The sequence below is a fragment of the Coregonus lavaretus genome (assembly GCF_964263955.1).
Source record: "Coregonus lavaretus genome assembly, chromosome: 23".
In the NCBI taxonomy this organism is placed as follows: Eukaryota; Metazoa; Chordata; class Actinopteri; order Salmoniformes; family Salmonidae; genus Coregonus; species Coregonus lavaretus.
The window spans coordinates 17174393-17201607 of record NC_140010.1 but is presented as its reverse complement, the minus strand read 5'-3'; the positions used below and the strand labels follow the sequence as shown (position 1 = coordinate 17201607).

General features: G+C 42.4%; 1 protein-coding gene across 1 annotated transcript in view; it reads right to left on the bottom strand.

Moving 5' to 3' along the window:
* The window catches only part of LOC311098985 (solute carrier family 22 member 23-like), a 74918-nt gene that overhangs the window by 16814 nt on the left and 30889 nt on the right, over window positions 1-27215 (bottom strand). Inside the window, exons 4-9 of the mRNA XM_084139564.1 lie at window positions 13381-13549; window positions 8907-9034; window positions 4743-4845; window positions 3792-4030; window positions 3169-3201; window positions 1053-1176 (exon numbers count right to left, since the gene is read on the bottom strand). Coding sequence (XP_083995690.1) covers window positions 1053-1176; window positions 3169-3201; window positions 3792-4030; window positions 4743-4845; window positions 8907-9034; window positions 13381-13549 — 796 coding nt within the window. The remainder of the gene's footprint in view (window positions 1-1052; window positions 1177-3168; window positions 3202-3791; window positions 4031-4742; window positions 4846-8906; window positions 9035-13380; window positions 13550-27215) is intronic.

Genomic DNA, 27215 nt, shown 5'->3' with positions numbered 1-27215 from the left:
AAATGTAATCAATTTTGAATTCAGGCTGTAACACAACAAAATGAACAACTCAAGGGTTGTGAATACTTTCTGCTGCTACTCTGTTCTTTATTTTACTCTTATTATTACTCTTATTATTAGTGACTTTACCCTGCCTTCATGTAAATATGTACCTAAATTACCTCGTACTCCTGCACATTGATCTGGTACCGATACTCCCTGGATGTAGATTCATTCATGTGTTACTATTACTTTTATTTTTTTACTCTGCATCGTTGGGAAGGGCTCATAACCAAGCATTTCACGGTATAGACTACACCCCTTGTATTCGATGCATGTGACAAATAAAATGTGATTTGATTTGTAAGTGAATCCTGCCAAAGCAGTACCATCATTTCTCTCCTTTCTGGTCTGTGACTGGCCACCAGGTGGCGTTCCAGTCACTCGAGGCAGTGCAGCGCACCATACCTTACATAATACAACACACCATCATGACGATCCAAAGCTGTGTCATAGTTTGTCCAAAGAGGGAAAGGATAATTCAAACAATATGTGGATATAGAACTACACCCTTACTTTGTTATAGAGGGGGGCATGTAAGAAGAGATCCATGGTGGGAGTGCTGTGCTAACAGCAGGGTTGTAATATCCTAGCAGGTCAGAGCAACCTTAAGTCATTAACCTCTCTATTGAGATCAAAAGACTGAGACTACATTATATTACAATAATGAGCATCATAAAACACAGGGTATTTTCCCTTCACACTACGTGATGACAGCAACCTTCAGACTACACACCTCTTTATCTTTCTCCAATTCCAAATTTGTATACAGTATATTTACATCGCTTGACAGAGTGAATGTTCTGTAAAATGTTTTAAAATTAACCAGACATTTTACTCAAGCCATCTCTGAATAAAAGGGGAATAAAATGAAACCCTGTTTTCAATTCCCATGAGGCCTAAAACATGCTCTCTCCTCAACCCTGGCCGGCACAAATCCTCACAGCCCCCTCTGAAACCTATCCCTCAACCCCCCTCAGTGGTACGCTCCAGAGGTGTGTGGGTGGGCTCACCTGATGACAGTGGGGGTGATCTCAGCGCAGAAGAAGATGCTCAGGTTGCTGACAGCGTGGGAGGAGAACATGCCGATGATGGAGAAGGCGATGGAGAAGTTCTTATTAAGTGTATCCGAGTGCTCTGCACAGAAAGAAGACAACACACGAGTCAGCCATTAAACACGATTCAGCCTAAATTATTAAAGTGAGATTAGTGTATATGAGCACTCTGCTTAGAAAGCAAACAAACATAACAGTTATCCAGCCATTATACAGAGAGAATACATTCTAATGTAGAAAGGTGAGATAAGCTCAAAGGAAAATACTATATCTAACCTTGATAGATGAATGACGCTCTTATGAATGCTCAATGCACTGAGCATGAAAAGTACCTATGCTTTCTACTAAGAGCAGGGTGTTATTGAAGGATGATCCTACTACTTCAACAACACATTTCCTTCCATCTTGACATAAAACTATGGGTTTATAAATAACATATGTAGATGGTTACATAATTCCTATGACGTGTATGTTCTTGAACATACTGTATGTTGTCCATCACCCTGACCATGTTATCCATTTAACTCAATAAGCCCTGAAGGATTACTCTGACGTCTATCTGTCTGATCCTCAGCTAAACAACAACAAAACAACCCTGGAACTAACTCACACAGTGCTGCTGAATGAGACATGTCTAAATTGAGGCTAGTCTCAGATCAGTTTGATGTCTGAATGAGGCATGTTTAAGTTGCATCATCCGAGGCTGGTCTCAGATCAGTTTGGTGTCTAAATGAAACATGTTTAAGTTGCCCAAAGAGGATCATCTGAGGCTGGTCTCGGATCAGTTTTGTGTCTAAATGAAAGATGTTTAAGTTGCCCAAAGAGGATAATCTGAGGCTGGTCTCCGATCAGTTTGCTGCTCCTCTCTAATCTCTAATCCTCTGGCTGTCTGACAACAGGCCAGGCTCAGTTTGCTGCCAGGTGGAAGATTAAGGAAAGAGAGAATGAAGAGAATATAGTAGATGGATAAATACACAGGGGAAGAGGAGGGCTAGAGGTTAGTTAGGGTCAATGAGACAGAGCCAAACATAGAGGATCATTCTCTCACTACAAAGGAGGATCAGGGAGTAGAACACAGACAGGAAGACTTGTAATTCCACCTCTAATGAAAAATAGCATTAAGAAGAAGTTACTCTTACTAGAATACATGAAGACCAAGCAAGATCAAAAATAGATCAGATGAATGATGGTGATGCGGCATAATGTATTTTGTATCAGGTATAATGTACTAGCTTCTAAGGTTGTACAACTGCTGGTTTCATGTGTCTGTTGTTGAGTTTCACTGTGAAGGACAAGCAGGCTGGATCTGAATGTGTATTTATGCAGTAAACAGAACGCAGCTAGCTAGTCCTTGAGATATTTATTTATTCACTGATGCCTACAGGCATACTGAGCCAGTCACATGGTTCCTCTGAACTGTCACTCGTCGTAGTTGTCAAACTGAAATGACACGTCATGGTTTGTGCTATCGGGACCTGACTGAACTCTGCAATGAGTTTGAGTTTGTGTTTTTAGAGAGTGGGTGGGAAAGAGAGTGGGAGTGATTGGGAGAAAGGGAGAGATAGGAAAAGTCACAGTATTTAGGTTGAGGTGATAGTGAAAAATCAACCTTTGCTTTGAACCACCAGCATTGTGCAACAAACTCATTGCTACATTTAAGCCCTGGTTTTAGTACTGTTAGTTTGTAATGCTGACTCTTTCTTAGTGTTCTTCAATCTTATACAGATGTAAGTTACTCCAATCTTTGTCTAATCATATCAAACAAATCACGCTGGGGACATCTGCAGCTATCATAATGTGTTTCTAACAGCTTGAACCACATTTAGGACAGTAATTTGGTTATCAATGTATTGCAGAATTCTCCCATCTGCCCAGGACATTCTTGGTTCTTTATCAAGCAGTTAAAGTATTTGCAGTAAGCTAATATAATTCGGTAAACATGATAAACAGTTATGAGCCAGAATGATGAGGTATTGATTAGTTCAGAGTCTAGGGCAGAGCAACAGCAACAAGGGAAACATTGGCTGAGCTCCCACTAGAATGAATAGGAGAGAAATCAATGGTTGTACTGTACCTATATTCAGATGGACACTGTATTTCCCCAGCACTACAGGAGCCATAGGGAGAGAGAGGGAAACATACACAGGTTAATATGTAGTCACATTACACCACACAGAGCACACAGAGCATAGTAGACACAAAAAAGAAGACACAGCCATACAGTACCACAAGTGAAGTTTCCAGTCACAAAACACACACTAGTTCCACCACAGAAATAACAACACAAGATGTGTGTTGTGTGTGTGTGTGTGTGTTTGACCTTGATGTGTATGTGTAGTTGTAGGTTAAACATTTGTTCACTTAACATATAAGTGACTCTTTAAAAAGGACTAAATACTCTGACAGATTTCAGACAATCATTTATCCTTGTTACACAGTAACACCACATCCCATAGACCTACATTTAAACCCCACTCCAAAACAACAAGGGTATGGCTTTGTGCTATATAGGACAAGGTGAGCGGCTAGAATACACAGACTGTGTGAGAATGTGTGTGTGAGTGCTTGCAGTGTGTGTGTGAGTGTGTGTATGTGTGTGTGCCTGTGTGTGTGTATATTTGTGTGTGTGTGTGTGCACGCAAGTTCGTGAATGTGTGTGTACTATACAGTATGTGTATAACACTGTAGGCTACTCACAGTTGAGCAGGCCAAGCTGCAGCAGTGATGCCAAGGCTGTGATGATCATGAACATGAGTAGGCCTCCCCTCCTCCCCATCAGGCCCACCGCAGGGCACAGTGCCATGCATGAAGCCACGGCGATGCCCGCCATGGTGTAGTAGTCACCGTAGAAGTTGTGGAACATGGTGGACTCGTGGGTCTCGTGGTGGTCCATCATACTGCGGGCAAAGCAATGGTGGATCCCATAGCCAGTCAGTCTGGATAGAGGGAGAGAGGGGGAGAGAATGAGGAGAGAGAGAATGAAGATAAGGGAGAAAGGAGTGAGGAGCCGAAAGAGTGTACAGAGAGGACAGAAAGAAAGAGAGGGGGATATGGGAAGAGAGGGTAACGAAAGACGATATGAGTCCGGACAGAGAGTGAGGGAGAAGAAAGAAGAGGAAAATGTATCTCTCCTCTTGTCTCCTCTGAAACAAAACCAAAAGCACACACACACACCCTCTCCTGCTCATCTCAGTTCTCTCATAAGAACACAGCTCATGGAAAATTCATGGTCAGACTAGAGTCAGGGGCACCGTGCACTGAAATAGCAAGGGCTGTGTCTATGTCTGCATGTCTATAAATGACTGGGTTATGTGAGGGAAGAGGTTAATCTTTATTCTGAAGGCAGATAGATAGACAGATGGATGGATGAATGGATAAACAGACAGACAGACGGATGGACAGACATGCCTGCTAACAGCCCAGACAGACAGAGTGACGGATGGATGGACGGACGGACAGGCCTGCTAACAGCACAGAGGGCCACTGCTGGTCGATGCTGCATCGAGCAGACAGGTCAATAGTCCCATCATCATGGCACAACGGCCACCGCATTTAACACCCAGAGGCGTCTTACTGACAGCTGCATCATGGACACATGCACACGCTCACACAGACACACACTGCCAGACACACAAAGAAGATACTTACGAGTTCACACAGAGGACCACAATGTTTTTCCACAGGTTCCTTGTCCCCACCATCTTTACAATACATGTCTTTTTGGGTTTCTTGTGAAGCGCTTTCTGCAGCTCTGAAACAATGAAAATAAGTCACATAAGGCTTTATACCAGGTTGTACAGTCAACCACAGAGCTTCATCTAATTCCACATGATGGTTAGGGTTTAGGTGAGGGAAGCAGTCTAAGGACACTTTCAGCTGCACACTATGTGATTCATTCCAACACATTTCATCATGTGACATCTCTTCCTGTCAGGAGAGAGGTATGACAGGGGGAAGGATTGGGTGACTAGAGGAAAAGAAGACGAGTGAATGAATGGATTGTGTTCAGAGGACAACGCCCCAGCGCAGCACGGATCATGGCATGGGGCACGGATGTTTTGAAATATAATGGGTTGCTATGGAAACAAAACTCCACTTTCTGCATGTGCACACACATATGCACGTGATAGGCAGCATTCCAAGTTTATCTCTATAAAATGATGGAGCTTTGAAGTCATCCTCTGGCCTAGCAGCATAGCCATAATCCCTCATCTATGATTGGCTCTTAAACGGGTGGCCCTTTTCAGGGGCTAGTTATGTTACATTCAGAAGGCTACATAACACACACACACACACACACAACTGCACCGCCCTCAACCGCAGGTCTCTACAGAGGGTGGTGCGGACGGCCCAATACATCATATTTGTACTGCATTGTCGAGGGAGCTCGCAAGTAAGCATTTCGCTGCACCGTTTATACCAGCAGTAAACTGTGTAAATGACAAATAAACTTTAATTTGATTTGACAAACACCCAGAGGCTGCTTCTGGCTTTATTGTGAAGTGTCTCCAGCTAAGAGAACCAGGTGCACCATGGAAAGATGACACGAGCATAGCTCTACCACTACAGAGAGAAGGAATGCTCTAGCTAGCTACACCCATAGATGCAGATGATAACAGGAGGACAGAGAGCTGTGTGAGGAAGAATGGGACGGCCCTGCTGACAGACACACTGCTCTAGAGGATCTCTGGATGCTAAGAAAATAGTTGATTTCATATTAAGCAACTCTGTTTTACTATCTATTCTCACTGTTACTCTGAGTAGCACAGCAACATAATAATTTGTAAATGGTTAGCATTTTACTCTGCCATATCATACCTGACAAGAATACCTCCTAGGTAAAAGGGCACAGCTACAGGTAACTGCCAAAATAAAGGAAACACTTGAGTAAATTAGGGTTCTGGCAGCTCTATTATGGTGTGGTGTGCCTTTTCCTGGCATGGTTTAAAGAACAAGGTTTAGAGGGCAAGGTAAACACCAGTAAATACACAGCCATTCTAAGTGATCACCTTCAACCTATGGTGAATCGTTTCTATCCTGATGGGAGTGGTCTCTTCCAGGGTGACAATACCCCCATCCACAGGGCACAAGTGGTCACTGAATGAGACAGCGTTTTCCACCACCATCAACAAAACACAAAATAATGGAATTTCTCGTGAAAGATCCCTCCAATAGGTTCCAGACACTTGTAGAATCTATGCCAAGGCGCATTAAAGCTGTTCTGACGGCTCGTGGTCGCCTAACGCCCTATTAAGACACTTTATGTTGGTTTTTCCTTTATTTTGGCAGTTACCTGTATACAGTGTTTCCCTTAGGATTTTCTTCAGCAGCAGTGGCAAAATTTGCTGTTCAGGCAACTCGTGGTGGCCCAACGCCATATTAAGACACTATGTTGGTGTTTTTTTTGTTTACCATGGGACAGAGAGAACACTTTACAGTTAGCTTCCTGCAATTCTACACATTTTGCCATGGGGCTGATAGAAAGTTCAGTTTTAAAGCTATTTTCCTTCAATTATACACATTTTGCCATGGCTTATGCCTTGTTCTTATGCTATCTGAGTGGTGACTCAAATATTATAACAAAATCAATGGGGGCCCCATGCCATAACATTTTTGGAATTTTAGATTCTCCCTGACGGTCTAGTTTTTTATTTGGCAATCATTTTGGTGATTGTTCGTTCTCAAAGATGATCTTATGAAAAAATATATTGATCCGTTATCTTTTCTACATACATTATATATGGTTTTAGTCGTTTAAGTTTACACTGAAAACGTTTTACCATCCCAAAAAGTATTTTTTTAAAATGTTTATTACCGTAAGAGTTATCGAAGTCCAAAAATGTAATAAACAAATCAATATTTCACTGCTCCCCTAATGAAAAGGTGTGAGTTAAACATAACACTGAAAATACTAATATTTCAAATGAAATTATACAATTATTATCAAATTAATTTGAGCTCTTTAGCTGTTTCGGTACTGAGAAGGCCAAGTGGGATAAAGGGGGTGTTTGAGAATAAGAACCTAATTCTGAAGGCATATAAGCAAATACATTTACTTAAGGAATAATCCTCTAGATGGTGCATCATGGGTGAATAAAACTTTATTTAAAAACTGATTGAAGTTTTTACAGGAACTTGAAAAAGTGTTACGTAATGAGATGTCCACAGACACTGTATGTACCGAATAAATATTATAGTTTTAATGTAAACTTCAATTAGTATACAATTCTTATGATTTATGGACAAACTACAGCAACATATTTTGTGTTTTATTCAAATAAGGTAGCTATTTATAAAAAGATTTGACCCGATAATTTTATCCGGACACATTTTGGTAATGAGGATTTACAGTGGAAATGTACAAAATTCAGGCGAAAATTTTAAATGTATTTAAAATAAGACTAGACATCTTAGTCCTCAGAATGATGCATCATGGTTTTGTAACTTAATTTGCTACAGACATTTTAAAACTGGTTTCATGAGAGTCACCCAGTTATCTCTTGTCCAAACTGCAGGAGTCTGGCCTGGCCTGGCTATGGCTGTGCCTATCCACTATCCAGACACTAAGGTAGAGGTCAAAGGGATTGACCTGGTCCTATCTGTTGTCTATGAGCGATGCCTCTCCCCATCTCCTTCTCCCCTCCTCCCTCTAAAGGCCCTAATAAACCGTGTTGGGGAAGCTACTCTGAAAATATAGTTTACCAAACTAACAATACTTCACACTGGAAGAAAGCTACCCATAAGAAAAATATAGTTTACTTAACTAAAGTTACTTTGAAAAAGTAGTTCATTAACTCCAAACTACTTTGTGATAAATTACTCTATCTAAATCTGAAATGTCATAGACTACAAATTGCAAGAACAAAGTTCACTCTACAGAACATGTATTTATCCTATTAAACAATTAAACAATGTTTCAAGTGAGAATTAGGCAGGTCTGATATTTTTTGTTGGAAAAATGTAATATGTAGTTCCAGTAGATAGCTACACCGCTACTTGGAAAAAAAGTAAGTAACTACTGAAAACACTACTGGATTAGAATTTAGTTCAACTACCACCAAGCTACTGCAAATTCGTTACTGCAAACTACTTATAGTTCACTACACCCCAACACTGCTAATAAAGTTAATTAGGGTCCGAAGGGTCGGGTCCATGAGGCCACGGTGTAGGTTTCCTACCCTGCTGCCGATATCCCTCCGCCCCCAGGAGAGAGAGCTGTTACTATGGTAACCAGGCAGAGAGGAAGGAAGGGGATCTTCCCCCGTCAGTCAGATAATCCATATAGACTGTTGACTGGACAACAGGGACCTACACTCTACTGAGCCTGCCGAGGCCTTTCTGTCTCAGAGAGAAACTAACATTGGAATTCTTATATACTGTATGCTCATGGCTGCGTTTACACAGGCAGCCTAATTCTGATATTTTTTCCACTAATTTGTCTTTTGACCAATTACATCTGATCTTTCACATCATATTTTTTTCAGAGCTGATCTGATTGGTCAAATGACCAATTAGTGAAAAAAAGATCTGAATTGGGCTGCCTGCGTAAACACAGCCAGAGTTTTGTTCAAAGTATTCAACGTTAATAGATAGTGAATAATAATGAAAAGGATCTAGAGACTAGCCTAACTGTCCTTTCTAGAGATATTGTCTAAGGAGAACCTTTCACTTCAGGGATCAACAAACATTTCACTTCCAAATAACAAAATTAAACCCATAGCAGAGCAAAGAAACTAATTTAAACCAAAGACGAAACACTTGGGCTAATTAGATAGTGTTAATTACAGCAATAATTACAATAGTGATCTCTACCTGTAAGGATGTGGTCAGTGTCCAGCTCAGGGTTGACCTGGTTCTTCTTGATGATGTGTCCCATGATCCACTTGGAGCGGCCGTACTGTTGAGTGGCCAGCAGCCACCGCAGCGACTCAGGAAAGATCCTGCATGGAGACAAGACAGAACACTCACTAACTCTCTCCTCAATACAATATGAACCGCTGAATACATTTAAAAAAAACATTTCAGTCATTTAGCAGACGCTCTTATTCAGAGCGACTTACAGTTAGTGAGTGCATACATTTTCATACTGGCCCCCCGTGGGAAACGAACCCACAACCCTGGCGTTGCAAGTGCCATGCTCTACCAACTGAGCTACAGGGGACTGAAATTAGTATGAATTTCTTTCACTGGGATTTAATGAGAGGCTGATAGGAATCTCAATAAATCAGTCTCCTCCTCAGGCTCTGTGGGAATCCCTGAATCTGAAAATGGTGTGTGTCCATGTGTGTGTCCGTGTGTGTCCGTGTATATATACAGTATATATATATATATATATATATATATATATATATATATATATATATATATATATATATATATATATATATATATATATATATATACAGTCATGGCCAAAATTGTTGGCACCCCTGAAATTTTTCCAGAAAATGAAGTATTTCTCACAGAAAAGTATTGAAATTACACATGTTTTGCTATGCACATGTTTATTTCCTTTGTGTGTATTGGAATAACACAAAAAAAAACAGGAAAAAAGCAAATTTGACATAATTTCACACAAAACTAAAAAAATGGGCCGGACAAAGTTATTGGCACCCTTTCAAAATTGTGGATAAATAAGTTTGTTCCAAGCATGTGATGCTCCTTTAAACTCACCTGGGGCAAGTAACAGGTGTGGGCAATCTAAAAATCACACCTGAAAGCAGATAAAAAGGAGAGAAGTTGACTCAGTCTTTGCATTGTGTTTCTGTGTGTGCCACACTAAGCATGGAGAACAGAAAGAGGAAAAGAGAACTGTCTGAGGACTTGAGAACCAAAATTGTGGAAAAATATCAACAATCTCAAGGTTACAAGTCCATCTCCAGAGATCTAGATGTTCCTTTGTCCACAGTGCGCAACATGATCAAGAAGTTTGCAACCCATGGCACTGTAGCTAATCTCCCTGGACGTGGACGGAAGAGAAAAATTGATGAAAGGTTGCAACGCAGGATAGTCCGGATGGTGGATAAGCAGCCCCAAACAAGTTCCAAAGAAATTCAAGCTGTCCTGCAGGCTCAGGGTGCATCAGTGTCAGCGCGAACTATACGTCGAAATTTGAATGAAATGAAACGCTATGGCAGGAGACCCAGGAGGACCCCACTGCTGACACAGAGACATAAAAAAGCAAGACTACAGTTTGCCAAAATGTACATGAGTAAGCCAAATTCCTTCTGGGAGAACGTCTTATGGACAGATGAGACCAAGATAGAGCTTTTTGGTAAAGCACATCGTTCTACTGTTTACCGAAAATGTAATGAAGCCTTCAAAGAAAAGAACACAGTACCTACAGTCAAATATGGTGGAGGTTCAAAGATGTTTTGGGGTTGTTTTGCTGCCTCTGGCACTGGGTGCCTTGACTGTGTGCAAGGCATCATGAAATCTGAGGATTACCAAAGGATTTTGGGTCGCAATGTAGGGCCCAGTGTCAGAAAGCTGGGTTTGCGTCCGAGATCATGGGTCTTCCAGCAGGACAATGACCCCAAACATACTTCAAAAAGCACCCAGAAATGGATGGCAACAAAGCGCTGGAGAGTTCTGAAGTGGCCAGCAATGAGTCCAGATCTTAATCCCATTGAACACCTGTGGAGAGATCTTAAAATTGCTGTTGGGAAAAGGCACCCATCCAATATGAGAGACCTGGAGCAGTTTGCAAAAGAAGAGTGGTCCAAAATTCCGGGTGAGAGGTGTAAGAAGCTTATTGATGGTTATAGGAAGCGACTGATTTCAGTTATTTTTTCCAAAGGGTGTGCAACTAAATATTAAGTTAAGGGTGCCAATCATTTTGTCCGGCCCATTTTTTGAGTTTTGTGTGAAATTATGTCAAATTTGCTTTTTTCCTGTTTTTTTTGTGTTATTCCAATACACACAAAGGAAATAAACATGTGCATAGCAAAACATGTGTAATTTCAATACTTTTCTGTGAGAAATACTTCATTTTCTGGAAAAATTTCAGGGGTGCCAACAATTTTGGCCATGACTGTATATACAGTGAGCTCCATAATTCACTGGACAGTGACCATTCTTTTGTTATTTTGGTTCTGTACTCTAGCACTTTGAGTTTGAAAGGATACAATGACAATGAGGGTGAAGTGCAGACTGTCAGCTTTAATTTGAGGGTATTTTCATACATATCGGATGAACCGTTTACGAATTATAGAAGCTTTTGTACATGGTCCCCCCCATTTTCGGGCATCAAAAATCATTGGACAGTTTAACATAATGTAGAATAAAGTAATCATTGTTAATATTTGGTCGCATATCCTTTGCATGCAATGACTGCTTGAAGTCTGCGATGCATCGCCATCACCAGACGCTGGGTATCTTCCCTGGTGATGCTCTGCCAGGCCTGTACTGCAGCCATCTTCAGTTCCTGCTTGTTTCGGGGACTTATTGCCTTAAGTCTCCTCTTCAGCATGTAAAATGCATGTTCAATTGGATTCAGATCTGGTGATTGACTCGGCCAGTCAAGGTTTTTCCACTTTTTGGCCATCAAAAACCCCTTTGTTGCTCTAGCAGTATGTTTAGGGTCATTGTCTTGTTGCGTGATTAAGTGCCGTTCAATGAGTTTGGAGGCATTTGGTTTTATCTGAGCAGATAAAATATTTCTGTAGACTTCAGAATTCATTGTTCTACTTCTGTCTGCAGTCACATCATCGATGAAGACAAGTGAGCCTGTTCCACTGGCAGCCATACAGGCCCAAGCCATAACACCCCCTCCACCATGTTTCATTGATGAGGTGGTATGCTTTGGATCATGGGCATTTCTTTTTTTTCTCCACACTTTTGTCTTTCCATCACTCTGGTACATGTTAATCTTTGTCTCATCTGTCCACAATATTTTTTTCCAGAACTCTTGGGGTTCTTTTAGGTGCTTTTTAGCAAACTGTAATCTTGCCTTTCTGTTCTTCAGGCTTATCAGTGGTTTGCATCTTGTAGTGTACCCTCTGTAGTCCTGCTGGTGTAGTCTTCTGCGTATGGTAGACTTTGACACATCTACACCTGCATCCAGGAGAGTGTTTTTGATCTGTTGGGCTGTTATCAGGGTTTTTTTCTTCACCATAGAGAGTATTCTCCGGTCATCCACTACAGTGGTCTTCCTCTGTCTACCGGGTCTTTTGACATAATTGAGTTCACCGGTTGTTTTTTTCTTGTTAATGATGAACAAAACTGTTGACTTGGGCATTGCCAGGGTTTTTGCAATGTTCCTGAATGATTGATTTTCATTTCTGAGCCTTATGACGGCCAACTTCATTTGCATCGACACTGCTGTCTTCCTCATGTTGTCACACCCCAATAACAACCTCCAAAGGCAATAGCAACGTCTACAATCATTACTATTCATCAACAGCTCTCCTGCATTCACTAACGACACAAATGAATACACCTGCCTAACGACACACATCTATGAAGCCAATTTAACAAATACTTGTAGTACCTTAAAATGGGGGGACCATGTACAAAAGGTGCTGTCATTTCTAAACGGTTCATCCGATATGTATGAAAATACCCTCAAATTAAAGCTGACAGTCTGCACTTCACCCTCATTGTCATTGTATCCTTTCAAACTCAAAGTGCTAGAATACAGAACCAAAATAACAAAACAATGGTCACTGTCCAATGAATTATGGAGCTCACTGTATACTGTATATACACACAGACACACACACACACACACATATACACACCATTTTCAGACTCAGGTGGTTAATTAATTATGACTTATTACCCAGGCTTTAAAAATACCAGCTATAGTAACATGTACAGTAGCTTAAGCTACAAAGATAATAGGTGATTAGGTATTGTTATTACAGAGGGAAACAGAGCTGGAAAAATCCCAAGAAGCTTCCCTCTGATTCTATACATCTCTGATTAAACTCCAGTGTCCTGGGAACTACACAGATAATACTGCATTTCCGAGTTCTCCCATGCCCCACTGGCCCCATACTCATTTCATACATACATAATATGAGCATTGGATAAATATAACCCACATTAACATAAAGCAGAAACCAATCATGACCTGTAGTGTCGGATAATTGGGAGTAGCACCTTATCAAGTGAATTAAATCAGTATTTTCAATCTAAATGGGATCCTCTGTATGCATACAATAAATAGCTAAATATATCAACACTGAGATGCCAAATTGTAGCAGGTGTTGAAGTATAGCCTGGTCCCAGAACAGTTTTGCGCTTTGCCTGAGATGGGGAGTAAAGTAGGTGTTGTCCTCACCAGATATAAGCCAGCATGAGGAGCAGCGGGCAGATGATGACAGCCTGCAGGACCTGCCAGTCTCGACAGAGATATGCCATCCCTGGCATCAGGAGCTGCCCACCCAGCACCACGAAGCTGGCAACCATGGTCATGGAGAAACGCCAGGGTGGTAGGCACAACTCGATCCCTGGTAGAGAGAGAGGAGAAAGAGAGGTTAGCCTACATGAAACTACAATACAGATAGATACACACTCTGACCACAGACACAGTTAGTTCAATCTATGATAGAGATGGTGCAGAGGGAACACAAGGTCAACAATGACACTCCCACACATACACAACTTGACAGAGAGAGTGGACAGAGGGGAGAGTGGTGACACTAGAGTTCCACTACACAGCTCCATCCCTGGGAAGGAGAGGAGGTATCCTGATACCGATGCCACTCTAGTATTGTGAACATTATTATCTAATTACCTTGTCTAGAACTGATTCTAAATGTATGACTGACGCCACTGCATAAACCTGCATTATCATGCAGAGAATATGGGACTATTAGCCTATTTTAGCTGAAGAGCACTGACTCTTCCATGGCTAGGACACAACACAGTCTCTGTCCTGATCCGACTGAACCAAACCTATTGCAGTGAACTAATGAGGGTCTCCTTGTACTAATTTCTTCCCAGCCACTATCAGAAAGGCCCTGATTCATTCATACAGTCATTAGCATGCATAACACCACCACGCTAGCCGGCAGAAACACAGAACTCAGCCCATTAGCTAGCTAGACACTGCAGCAGCATAGCGTAGAATAAAATAGGCTATATCAAACTGAAGAAGATGGTGAGTGGTACTGTATTGCAACAACAGTTCCCTTTCCCTTCCCTTCTCTTTCTCAGTCTTTTGTCCTCCATTCATCACTTTATATCTCCTCCTATCTTTCTTTTTTACTTGTGTTTTTTCTTCTTCTGGTGGCTACATTCTGCAGCTGGAGCACATAGCTCAGCTCCAACTGGGTCTTTCAAGGTGATAGGGCCGGGATAATACAGTGTCAGCAGGCTGCAGCTCCGCTCCACCCCTGAGGAAAAGGCCGGAATTTCAATTAGGATCTGCCCCCCTCCTAGCTAGTTTGAATAATGCTTTGTGTTCACGGGACAGTAACGCAGCTGGAACGACAGAGCTAAGACTGAGGAGGAGGAGGAGAGGAGAGAGGAGAGGGGTGAGAGAGAGGTGGGAGAGAGGAGAGGGAGTGTTGGGTTTGGTGTAACCTCACCATGACACTTGACAGTAACGCAGCTGTAACAACAAAGCTAAGACTGAAGAGGAGAGGTAGAGGGGAAGACGAGAGGGGAGAGGTGTGGGAGGGGAGAGAGGAGAGGGAGTGTTGGGTTTTGGAGTAACCTCATCCTGAACCTCTGTGGGAGTTTTGTGAGTAAAGTCATGGGTCACTGGAAATAGCATGGGTTGTTGTTATGTGGTTTTGTGAGTGTGTGAATCGAACATATGGATGTACTTACAGTACATTCTACAGAAGTACTACAGTACCAGTCAAAAGTTTGGACACACCTACTCATTCAAGGGATTTTCTTTATTTTTACTATTTTCTACTATGAAATAACACATTTGGAATCATGTAGTAACCCAAAAAAGTGTTAAACAAATCCAAATATATTTTATATTTGAGATTCTTCAAAGTAGCCACCCTTTGCCTTGATGACAGCTTTGTACACAATTGGCATTCTCTCAACCAGCTTCACCTGGAATGCTTTTCCAACACTCTTGAAGGTTCCCACATATGCTGAGCACAGGCTGCTTTTCCTTCACTCTGCGGACCAACTCATCCCAAACCATCTCAATTTGGTTGAGGTCGGGTGATTGTGGAGGCCAGGTCATCTGATGCAGCACTCCATCACTCTCTTTCTTGGTCAAATAGCCTTTACTTTTGTTTTGTCCAAACTTTTGACTGGTACTGTATGTGTGAAAATATATGAGACATGCACGCTCACACAGACACACAGACATTTACATTTACATTTTAGTCATTTAGCAGACGCTCTTATCCAGAGCGACTTACAGACATTCCCTGACTAACATGCACACTCACACACAAACACTCACACACATACACTTGTAAGCTCCTGAAGGTGCAGAATGGAGACTTGAGGACTGGAGGTGGAGGCCTCCTGAGCTCCTTACTACAGCTGACCCTAATCCTACACATCCCTCCTGATTAGCAGCCCACACCGCCCTGCACCAGCCCCAACCTCCAACCATCAGCCCAGGACCTGCCCTGCCTGCTGACACAAATCCCAGCGCTCAGGTGATGTCACACACAAAGCACTCACAGAAAGCCAGGATGACACAGGGGTGATACTGAGGTGACTCATGGGTGACCAAAAAGGAGTGACCAAATGCACTAAAACGGGACTTCGGTAACACACATGATGACAACTGACAAGACTCATCTAAAGCCATGGTGGGTGACAGCATTGGAATCAAGGAGTAGCCTATCCATCAAAAGCCATTATCTGCCAAAAGCCTCTGGTTTGCAGCCTCTGTTTACCAAGTAGTCCAACACAGTGTGGATTCTGGAATAGAACATGCAACTTCAAGAACATAATGTCCAGTGAGTCAAAGAGGATCCATTGTTCTGAGAACATTACAGTATCTTACCACTAGGGGCCTACAGTGATGTTATTTCCCTGTGACCAGCGGGTAACACACCACACTGACCTTTCCCCGGCAGTCACATGATCTCCTCATGGCCCCATGCCATGTCGTCAACCCCTGCCTCCCCCCCCTGCTCCCAGCCACTGGGTTTATGTGTTCCCAACCTGTAAACAGCTCCAGGGTCTGCTCCTTCTAAATACAGTAAAGATGTGGTGGTAGACATATTACACTTTGTAAAGGTGTCATTCTTAAAAAGATTGTAGATAATAAGACTCAGAATACTGATTACAGTTATTTTTTTATTCAAGAGATAGTACAAATGGAATAATGTGTGTGCAACCATGTGCTCAATATTCAGAAAGGTTGAGACTTAAGACTGACTCTGTGTGGACGTGTTTAACTATACCTGTGGGGACCAGAAATCCCCACAAGAATAGTAAACAAATAAACATTTGACCAACTTGGGACATTTTGTTAGTCCCCACAAGGTCAAATGCTATTTCTAGGGGGTTTAGGGTTAAGGTTAGAATTAGTGTTAGGGTTAGAATTAGGTTTAGGGTTAGGAGCTAGGGTTAGGGTTATGGTTAGGTTTTGGGGTTAAGGTTAGGGTTAGGGTTAAGGTTAGGGTTAGAGTTAGTGTAAGGGTTAAAGTTAGGGTTAGGGTTAGACTGTGTGTGGTGTGTGTGTGTGTATGTGTATGTGTCACTGCGTGCCTGCGTGTGTGTATGTGTCACTGCGTGCCTGCGTGCCTGCTTGTGTGTGTGTGTATGTGTCCCTGCGTGCCTTTGTGTGTGTGTGTGTATGTGTCACTGCGTGCCTGCGTGTGTGTGTATGTGGCACTGCGTGCCTGCTTGTGTGTGTGTGTATGTGTCACTGCGTGCCTTTGTGTGTGTGTGTATGTGTCACTGCGTGCCTTTGTGTGTGTGTGTGTGTGTATGTGTCACTGCGTGCCTGCGTGTGTGTGTGTATGTGTCACTGCGTGCCTGCGTGTGTATGTGTCACTGCGTGCCTGTGTGTGTGTGTGTGTGCGTTCTTGCGTGTGTGCCTGTAGTAGGCCTATCTCATTCTTTGTGGACTTTAAGTGAGGTCACACTCATGATGAATACCTTATCTTAACCTGTAAGGATCAGTAGGCTATGGGTCCAAGGCCTCTGAGGAATAGAGGGTTGTTTAGGTTACAACTTCACAGTAATACTACTCTGATCCCTACTTCCAAAATGGCATGACAATAATTACAACTTATAACTTTGCCTGCTGAACGTGGATGAATGGATCTGTGTGTGTGTGACTGTGCGTGTGCATGCACATGTGAGTTTGCGTCTGTCTCTGTAGTAAAAACAGACACTACTATCAACACAAAAAGGATGTATCTGGGGAGTAATCATTACTCCAAACAGTTGCAAAACTAGTTTTGTTACTTTTGCAACAAAAACGAGCGTTTCTATTGGACAGACTCAGGTAGGTCCCTCCCTGTTTGCTGAACCTGTCCAATAGAAACGCTAGTTTTCGTGGCAAAACTGTTTGGAGTAATGATTACACCTCAGCTCTACTAGTCCCAGATGGGACCCCAGACAGACATAAAATAGTCCAAAAAGTTGACGGATTAGGTCTACCGTTGACTCCCTACACCATGATAAGCAAAAAGATACTATGCAGTCCTGCTCTGTTGCTTTGGACAGTGGGTAAATGTCACTTATCCAAAGGGTGAGAGATCATGTGGTTATATCATGCTGTGAAAGCGTGAGTGGTTTGAATAACACGGAGTCTGCAAAATGGGCATACTACAGTATCAAGCTATGGATAAAAGCTCCCCATCCATCCACCACACTGGGACTTCTGATAGGGAGGGATATAGACCCCCAAGATAGGATGGGGGCTAGGTGTGAGAGATAGGCATGGAGGGATATAGTGGAGGAGGGAAAGGAAGTTTGCCTATCAGCCGGGGAATGTACACTCAGCACAAAAGTGAACTTTACCCTGCTCAGAGGAAGCACTGAGTGTGCATCTTAACTCATGTATCTAGACACAGAGATTTAGGGAGTGGGGGAGGACAGGAAGAGAAGGAGGGAAGGGATTCTGTGGTAACCCAGCCTGTGAATGACCCACCCAGTCACAGATTTCCTCCTCTCCTCTCATTGGAGAAACTCCTCCATTTCTTCTACCTAGACATCCTTCTCTGTCTCTCTGAGAAATAGGGCTGATCTCAGCAGACATTTGTCTGTATTGGGGAGGCAAATATATCACTAGGTGATCCATGTTTAGTTAAGCCGGTGTCCAACATGCCTTCATCATAAGTGTCTAACTGATCCTAGTTCCTGAGGGTGAGTGAGCACAGTGCAGCAGACTGTGGCTGGTGTCCTCAGGAAGCCATATCCATAGTGTATGATGAAAAGCTCTTCTCTACAGCAGAGAGATGGACAGTGTCTGCTAATGTGAACAGGCCTAAGTGATACATCCACCCAGATAACCCATTGACAATCAATTAAAACATAGACAGGTAGACAGAGAGATAGATAAACGGACATTGAAGCTATAAGGATCCAAGACTGAGCATGGACTCAGCATGCCACTGCAGCAGGAAGGGGAACAGAGCTGGCCCAAATCCTGTCTGAATGAACCAGCTTTACTCCCCCATCACCAGAGGGGAAACAGACCAGGATAGAGCAGGGCAAACAGGGGGTACGCTGCCCCCCGGCTCACACAGAAGAGGGGCTACGGATATTACATATTACATCTATGTACTCTTTAGAGTTGATTAGTGTTTTCCTGTTTTTCAGTACATACAGTATCTCTGCCGTTTATCTGTGTAATGCTAAATGTACAGTGGGGGAAAAAGTATTTAGTCAAAATAAAAAATAAATAAAAATAAAAATCAAATTTTATTGGTCACATGCGCCGAATACAACAGGTGCAGACATTACAGTGAAATGCTTACTTACAGCCCTTAACCAACAGTGCATTTATTTTTAACAAAAAAAGTAAAAATAAAACAACAACAAAAAAAGTGTTGAGAAAAAAAAGAGCAGAAGTAAAATAAAGTAACAGTAGGGAGGCTATATATACAGGGGGGTACCGTTGCAGAGTCAATGTGCGGGGGCACCGGCTAGTTGAGGTAGTTGAGGTAATATGTACATGTGGGTAGAGTTAAAGTGACTATGCATAAATAATTAACAGAGTAGCAGCAGCGTAAAAAGGATGGGGTGGGGGGGCAGTGCAAATAGTCCGGGTAGCCATGATTAGCTGTTCAGGAGTCTTATGGCTTGGGGGTAGAAGCTGTTGAGAAGTCTTTTGGACCTAGACTTGGCACTCCGGTACCGCTTGCCATGCGGTAGCAGAGAGAACAGTCTATGACTAGGGTGGCTGGAGTCTTTGACAATTTTGAGGGCCATCCTCTGACACTGCCTGGTATAGAGGTCCTGGATGGCAGGAAGCTTGGCCCCAGTGATGTACTGGGCCGTACGCACTACCCTCAGCCACCAATTGTGCAAGTTCTCCCACTTAAAAAGATGAGAGAGGCCTGTAATTTTCATCATAGGTACACGTCAACTATGACAGACAAATTGAGGAAAAGAATTCCAGAAAATCACATTGTAGGATTTTTTATGAATTTATTTGCAAATTATGGTGGAAAATAAGTATTTGGTCACCTACAAACAAGCAAGATTTCTGGCTCTCACAGACCTGTAACTTCTTCTTTAAGAGGCTCCTCTGTCCTCCACTCGTTACCTGTATTAATGGCACCTGTTTGAACTTGTTATCAGTATAAAAGACACCTGTCCACAACCTCAAACAGTCACAATCCAAACTCCACTATGGCCAAGACCAAAGAGCTGTCAAAGGACACCAGAAACAACATTGTAAACCTGCACCAGGCTGGGAAGACTGAATCTGCAATAGGTAAGCAGCTTGGTTTGAAGAAATCAACTGTGGGAGCAATAATTAGGAAATGGAAGACATACAAGACCACTGATAATCTCCCTCGATCTGGGGCTCCACGCAAGATCTCACCCCGTGGGGTCAAAATTATCACAAGAACGGTGAGCAAAAATCCCAGAACCACACGGGGGGACCTAGTGAATGACCTGCAGAGAGCTGGGACCAAAGTAACAAAGCCTACCATCAGTAACACACTACGCCGCCAGGGACTCAAATCCTGCAGTGCCAGACGTGTCCCCCTGCTTAAGCCAGTACATGTCCAGGCCCGTCTGAAGTTTGCTAGAGTGCATTTGGATGATCCAGAAGAGGATTGGGAGAATGTCATATGGTCAGATGAAACCAAAATAGAACTTTTTGGTAAAAACTCAACTCGTCGTGTTTGGAGGACAAAGAATGCTGAGTTGCATCCAAAGAACACCATACCTACTGTGAAGCATGGTGGTGGAAACATCATGCTTTGGGGCTGTTTTTCTGCAAAGGGACCAGGACAACTGATCCGTGTAAAGGAAAGAAGGAATGGGGCCATGTATCGTGAGATTTTGAGTGAAAACCTCCTTCCATCAGCAAGGGCATTGAAGATGAAACGTGGCTGGGTCTTTCAGCATGACAATGATCCCAAACACACCGCCCGGGCAACGAAGGAGTGGCTTCGTAAGAAGCATTTCAAGGTCCTGGAGTGGCCTAGCCAGTCTCCAGATCTCAACCCCATAGAAAATCTTTGGAGGGAGTTGAAAGTCTGTGTTGCCCAGCGACAGCCCCAAAACATCACTGCTCTAGAGGAGATCTGCATGGAGGAATGGGTCAAAATACCAGCAACAGTGTGTGAAAACCTTGTGAAGACTTACAGAAAACGTTTGACCTGTGTCATTGCCAACAAAGGGTATATAACAAAGTATTGAGAAACTTTTGTTATTGACCAAATACTTATTTTCCACCATAATTTGCAAATAAATTCATAAAAAATCCTACAATGTGATTTTCTGGATTTTTTTTTCTCAATTTGTCTGTCATAGTTGACGTGTACCTATGAAGAAAATCTCTCATCTTTTTAAGTGGGAGAACTTGCACAATTAGTGGCTGCCTAAATACTTTTTTCCCCCACTGTATAGCAATGTCTGTGCTAAATGTCTAGCAATGTATCTGTGCTAAATGTATAGCAATGTATCTGTGCTAAATGTATAGCAATGTATCTGTGCTAAATGTATAAAAATGTCGATGTTCTACATGTGTTGGGGGAAAATAGATACAGTTACCTATTGCAATATTATCTTTGGGCGATACTATATTGATATTTCACTCCAAGTATCGATTTTATTTCCCAATTTTCAAAACACATTTTTTTAATGGTCTCACGTCTCCCTGCAGCAGACATATAGTGAGCAATATGTTTGGAACATCAAAACACAATAAAATCCCCCCACCCCCCCCCCATCAATCTACACACAATACCCCATAATGACAAAGCAAAAACAGGTTTTTAGAATTTTTTGCAGATTTATTATAAATAAACAATTCAAATATCACATTTACATAAGTATTCAGACCCTTTACTCAGTACTTTGTTGAAGCACCTTTGGCAGCGATTACAGTCTCAAGTGTTCTTGGGTATGACGCTACAAGCTTGGCACACCTGTATTTGGGGAGTTTCTCCCGTTCTTCTCTGCAGATCCTCTCAACCTCTGTCAGGTTGGTTGGGGATCGTTGCTGCACAGCTATTTTCAGGTTTCTCCAGAGACGTTCCATCGGGTTCAAGTCTGGGCTCTGGCTGGGCCACTCAAGGGCATTCAGAGACTTGTCCCGAAGCTACTCCTGCGTTGTCTTGGCTGTGTGCTTAGGGTCGTTGTCCTGTTGGAAGGTGAACCTTCACCCCAGTCTGAGGTCCTGAGCGCTCTGGAGCAGGTTTTCATCAAGGATCTCTCTGTACTTTGCTCCGTTCATCTTTCCCTCGATCCTGACTAGTCTCCCAGTCCATGCAGCTGAAAAACATCCCCACAGCATGATGCTGCCACCACCATGCTTCACCGTAGGGATGGTGCCAGGTTTCCTCCAGAAATGACGTTTGGCATTCAGGCCAAAGATTTAAATATTGGTTTCATCAGACCAGAGAATCTTGTTTTTCCATGGTCTGAGAGTCTTTAGGTGCCTTTAGGCAAACTCCAAGTGGGCTGTCATGTGCCTTTTACTGAGGAGTGGCTTCCATCTGGCCACCCTACCATAAAGGCCTGATTGGTGGAGTGCTGCAGAGATGGTTGTCCTTCTGGAAGGTTCTCCCATCTCCACAGAGGAACTCTGGAGCTCTGTCAAAGTGACCATCATTTTCTTGGTCCACTCCCAAACAGAGACCCTTCTCCCCCAATTGCTCAGTTTGGCCGGGCGGCCAGATCTAGGAAGTGTCTTGGTGGTTCCAAACTCCAATATTATGTGAATAAATGCAACAGTCCTTGTATGTCTCTGGAAGAATCTAGTCAAGGTAGTATGACTACAATTTCTAAGTCGCTCAGGATAAGAGCGTCTGCTAAATGATGTAAATGTAAATGTACAATGAACATGCGTCTAATTTGCACCATTATGCAATTATTAAGAGATACAAATAGCTAATCCTGGCGACCAATCTTCTAGCATGAATTTATTGAGGCAAGCAGATCAGAGATGTCACGTTGGTACCCAAGCATATGCTATGTGTATAGTGTATATAACTACAAGTAGACCTACTAAATTATGAACGTATAGTCAATCAAATAATTCATCTGTAAAATGAGGAATAGATTTACTCAATTCAACTAATATAATTTATTAGTCACAAAATAATGAACACTCAAACAATTACAGTGTACATGAAATACATGATACATTACAGACTACTCAGAGTAAATGACTATCACCAATATGCTAAGACTTAACGTGGTTACACGTGTCTTCAGTTCAGAATAATCTCTAAGAGAAAAAAATATGTGTGTCTGATACACACAGGAGCTTAGTAGCAAGTTCTCAATGTATGAACAAATTCACTGTCCTTTTAACCAAATTCAAGGAGAAACTCACACCCAACCTGAATTAACATTTCTTTGCACTTTGCTAGTAAAAACAAAAGACAGGAAAACACACCTAGATTCTAATCTAATCAAATCAATTTAAATGATAGGAGTGCACCCTGTGTCGCTCCTCTTTGAACTGTCCGCCGTCCGATGAACAAAATACCAGTTTCCCTGTAACAATAAATCCATAACACTTACAGTACAATAAAACATATCAAAATGCATAGCTCTTTACGAAATCTTGAAACAGTCCCAAACATTTCACGTTTTCATCCGTCTTCACACCCCCAACAGTGTCCTTGCTCCCAGGGTTCTGTGAGAATGTCTCATCCCCGAGATTACAACAGATAAGGTGTGTTTGACCCCTGTGATAGGCCACAAAAGGTCAGCCATCCAAACAATGTCATAAATTGTGATTCAATCACCATGCTGGGCCTCAGCGCCTGCAAGTCACCAGTCGCGAGTATCACCTTCTGGCATTCTTCCACTGCAGTAGCAACGTGAAAATCGTTGTGGAAATCTGTTGCAGCTCAAGTTGACTACAAAACCCAAAATGCAATGCTCTCTATAGGCTGGCTGGCTGGCTAGCTACCTGCAAGCAAATGTAGCTACACATAATAATACCAAACTCAATATCAGCATGTGAAGTAGCTAGTTAGCTGTAAAATCGCCTAAACAAACGCCTATCAATTTAGGAGTCTACAATCTCACCACACTCAACCTGCAGATCGATGTGCCTCGCAGAGTGGAGTCTGACATTCGCAACGGCACTATGAAATGCACCATGGACTGAAAAGGCTGAAAAATTGGAGAAATGTGGCCCTTGAAGTAGGAATATCACAAAAAATATGATCAATGGTTAATTCGAGAGAAGACAACCTCCCGCGTTATGACATTGGCCAGTATTCAAATCGGACATGTATGATAGATGTTTTCGCGATCTAAATGTCATATTCCTATTAACTTCCAGTGTAGTGAGGGCTTTATCACAATGCTACGTCATACCGGCTTTATTTCATGGTTCAGGCTAGGCCACTTAGTTCCAGTGAAGATGCAATTTATTAATTTATTATATTTGATCTGCTTTACTATTGCAGATAGATTACATCACTTCAAATCCCTCATATGTTTTTTTATCTTGCAAATATACAGTGGGGAAAAAAAGTATTTAGTCAGCAACCAATTGTGCAAGTTCTCCCACTTAAAAAGATGAGAGAGGCCTGTAATTTTCATCATAGGTACACGTCAACTATGACAGACAAATTGAGGAAAAAAAATCCAGAAAATCACATTGTAGGATTTTTAATGAATTTATTTGCAAATTATGGTGGAAAACAAGTATTTGGTCACCTACAAACAAGCAATATTTCTGGCTCTCACAGACCTGTAACTTCTTCTTTAAGAGGCTCCTCTGTCCTCCACTCGTTACCTGTATTAATGGCACCTGTTTGAACTTGTTATCAGTATAAAAGACACCTGTCCACAACCTCAAACAGTCACACTCCAAACTCCACTATGGCCAAGACCAAAGAGCTGTCAAAGGACACCAGAAACAAAATTGTAGACCTGCACCAGGCTGGGAAGACTGAATCTGCAATAGGTAAGTATTTGGTCAATAACAAAAGTTTCTCAATACTTTGTTATATACCCTTTGTTGGCAATGACACAGGTCAAATATTTTCTGTAAGTCTTCACAAGGTTTTCACACACTGTTGCTGGTATTTTGGCCCATTCCTCCATGCAGATCTCCTCTAGAGCAGTGATGTTTTGGGGCTGTCGCTGGGAAAAACGAACTTTCAACTCCCTCCAAAGATTTTCTATGGGGTTGAGATCTGGAGACTGGCTAGGCCACTCCAGGACCTTGAAATGCTTCTTACGAAGCCACTCCTTCGTTGCCCGGGCGGTGTGTTTGGGATCATTGTCATGCTGAAAGACCCAGCCACGTTTCATCTTCAATGCCCTTGCTGATGGAAGGAGGTTTTCACTCAAAATCTCACGATACATGGCCCCATTCCTTCTTTCCTTTACACGGATCAGTTGTCCTGGTCCCTTTGCAGACAAACAGCCCCAAAGCATGATGTTTCCACCCCCATGCTTCACAGTAGGTATGGTGTTCTTTGGATGCAACTCAGCATTCTTTGTCCTCCAAACACGACGAGTTGAGTTTTTACCAAAAAGTCATATTTTGGTTTCATCTGACCATATGACATTCTCCCAATCCTCTTCTGGATCATCCAAATGCACTCTAGCAAACTTCAGACGGGCCTGGACATGTACTGGCTTAAGCAGGGGGACACGTCTAGCACTGCAGGATTTGAGTCCCTGGCGCCATAGTGTGTTACTGATGGTAGGCTTTGTTACTTTGGTCCCAGCTCTCTGCAGGTCATTCACTAGGTCCCCCCGTGTGGTTCTGGGATTTTTGCTCACCGTTCTTGTGATCATTTTGACCCCACGGGGTGAGATCTTGCATGGAGCCCCAGATCGAGGGAGATTATCAGTGGTCTTGTATGTCTTCCATTTCCTAATAATTGCTCCCACAGTTGATTTCTTCAAACCAAGCTGCTTACCTATTGCAGATTCAGTCTTCCCAGCCTGGTGCAGGTCTACAATTTTGTTTCTGGTGTCCTTTGACAGCTCTTTGGTCTTGGCCATAGTGGAGTTTGGAGTGTGACTGTTTGAGGTTGTGAACAGGTGTCTTTTATACTGATAACAAGTTCAAACAGGTGCCATTAATATAGGTAATGAGTGGAGGACAGAGGAGCCTCTAAAGAAGAAGTTACAGGTCTGTGAGAGCCAGAAAGCTTGCTTGTTTGTAGGTGACCAAATACTTATTTTCCACCATAATTTGCAAATAAATTCATTAAAAGTCCTACAATGTGATTTTCTGGAAAAACATTTCTCAATTTGTCTGTCGGAAAAACATTTCTCAATTTGTCTGTCATAGTCGACGTGTACCTATGATGAAAATTACAGGCTTCTCTCATCTTTTTAAGTGGGAGAACTTGCAGAATTGGTGGCTGACTAAATACTTTTTTCCCCCACTGTACTTATGGACACAGTATGCTTTACATTAGTTATCTTGTTGTTATTAGTTGTTGTTTGTTGTTATTAGTCCCATCCTTCAGTTCCATTCAACACCTCCCATCTATCTAAATAAACATTTTTGCTAAAAGTATTATTATAATATTGATCGATTGACTATGACTTTTCAGATCACCCAGTAGCGCTATCTGCAGGGTTAGCTTCAGGTAAATATTGCATTCCTTCAGCCATTCCTGGACCTGTGACAAAAAACAAGCTACAAATGGACAGTACCAAAACAAATGATCTAATGATTCTGTCTCTTCGCAGCAAAATCTGCAGAGCTGGGAAGATTGTATCTCCCAAATAAATAACATTCTATTGGTAGCAAGAATTTTGTATAATAACTTAAATTGAAATTCTAAGTTATGAATCCGGCGTCGTTTTGCGTATCAGTTCATAAACACTATGCCATGCAATCAGTATGTCAAAAATCTCTTCCTAACTAAACCCTTTTTCAGCACCCTCTCTTTCAAAGATAATTTGTAAAAATCCAAATAACTTCACAGATCTTCATCGTAAAGGGTTTAAACACTGTTTCCCATGCTTGTTCAATGAACCATAAACAATGAATGAACACGCACCTGTGGAACGATCGTTAAGACACTAACAGCTTATAGATGGTAGGCAATTAAGGTCACAGTTATGAAAACTTAGGACACTAAAGAGGCCTTTCTACTGACTCTGAAAAACACCAAAAGAAAGATGCCCAGGGTCCCTGCTCATCTGCGTGAACGTGCCTTAGGCATGCTGCAAGGAGGCATGAGGACTGCAGATGTTGCCAGGGCAATAAATTGCAATGTCCATACTGTGAGACGTCTAAGACAGGGACACAGGACGGACAGCTGATCGTCCTCGCAGTGGCAGACCACATGTAACAACACCTGCACAGGATCGGTACATTCGAACATCACATCTGCAGGACAGGTACAGGATGGCAACAACAACTGCCTGAGTTACACCAGGAACGCACAATCCCTCCATCAGTGCTCAGACTGTCCACAATAGGCTGAGAGAGGCTGGACTGAGGGCTTGTAGGCCTGTTGTAAGGCAGGTCCTCACCAGACATCACCGGCAACAACGTCGCCTATGGGCACAAACCCACCGTCGCTGGACCAGATAGGACTGGCAAAA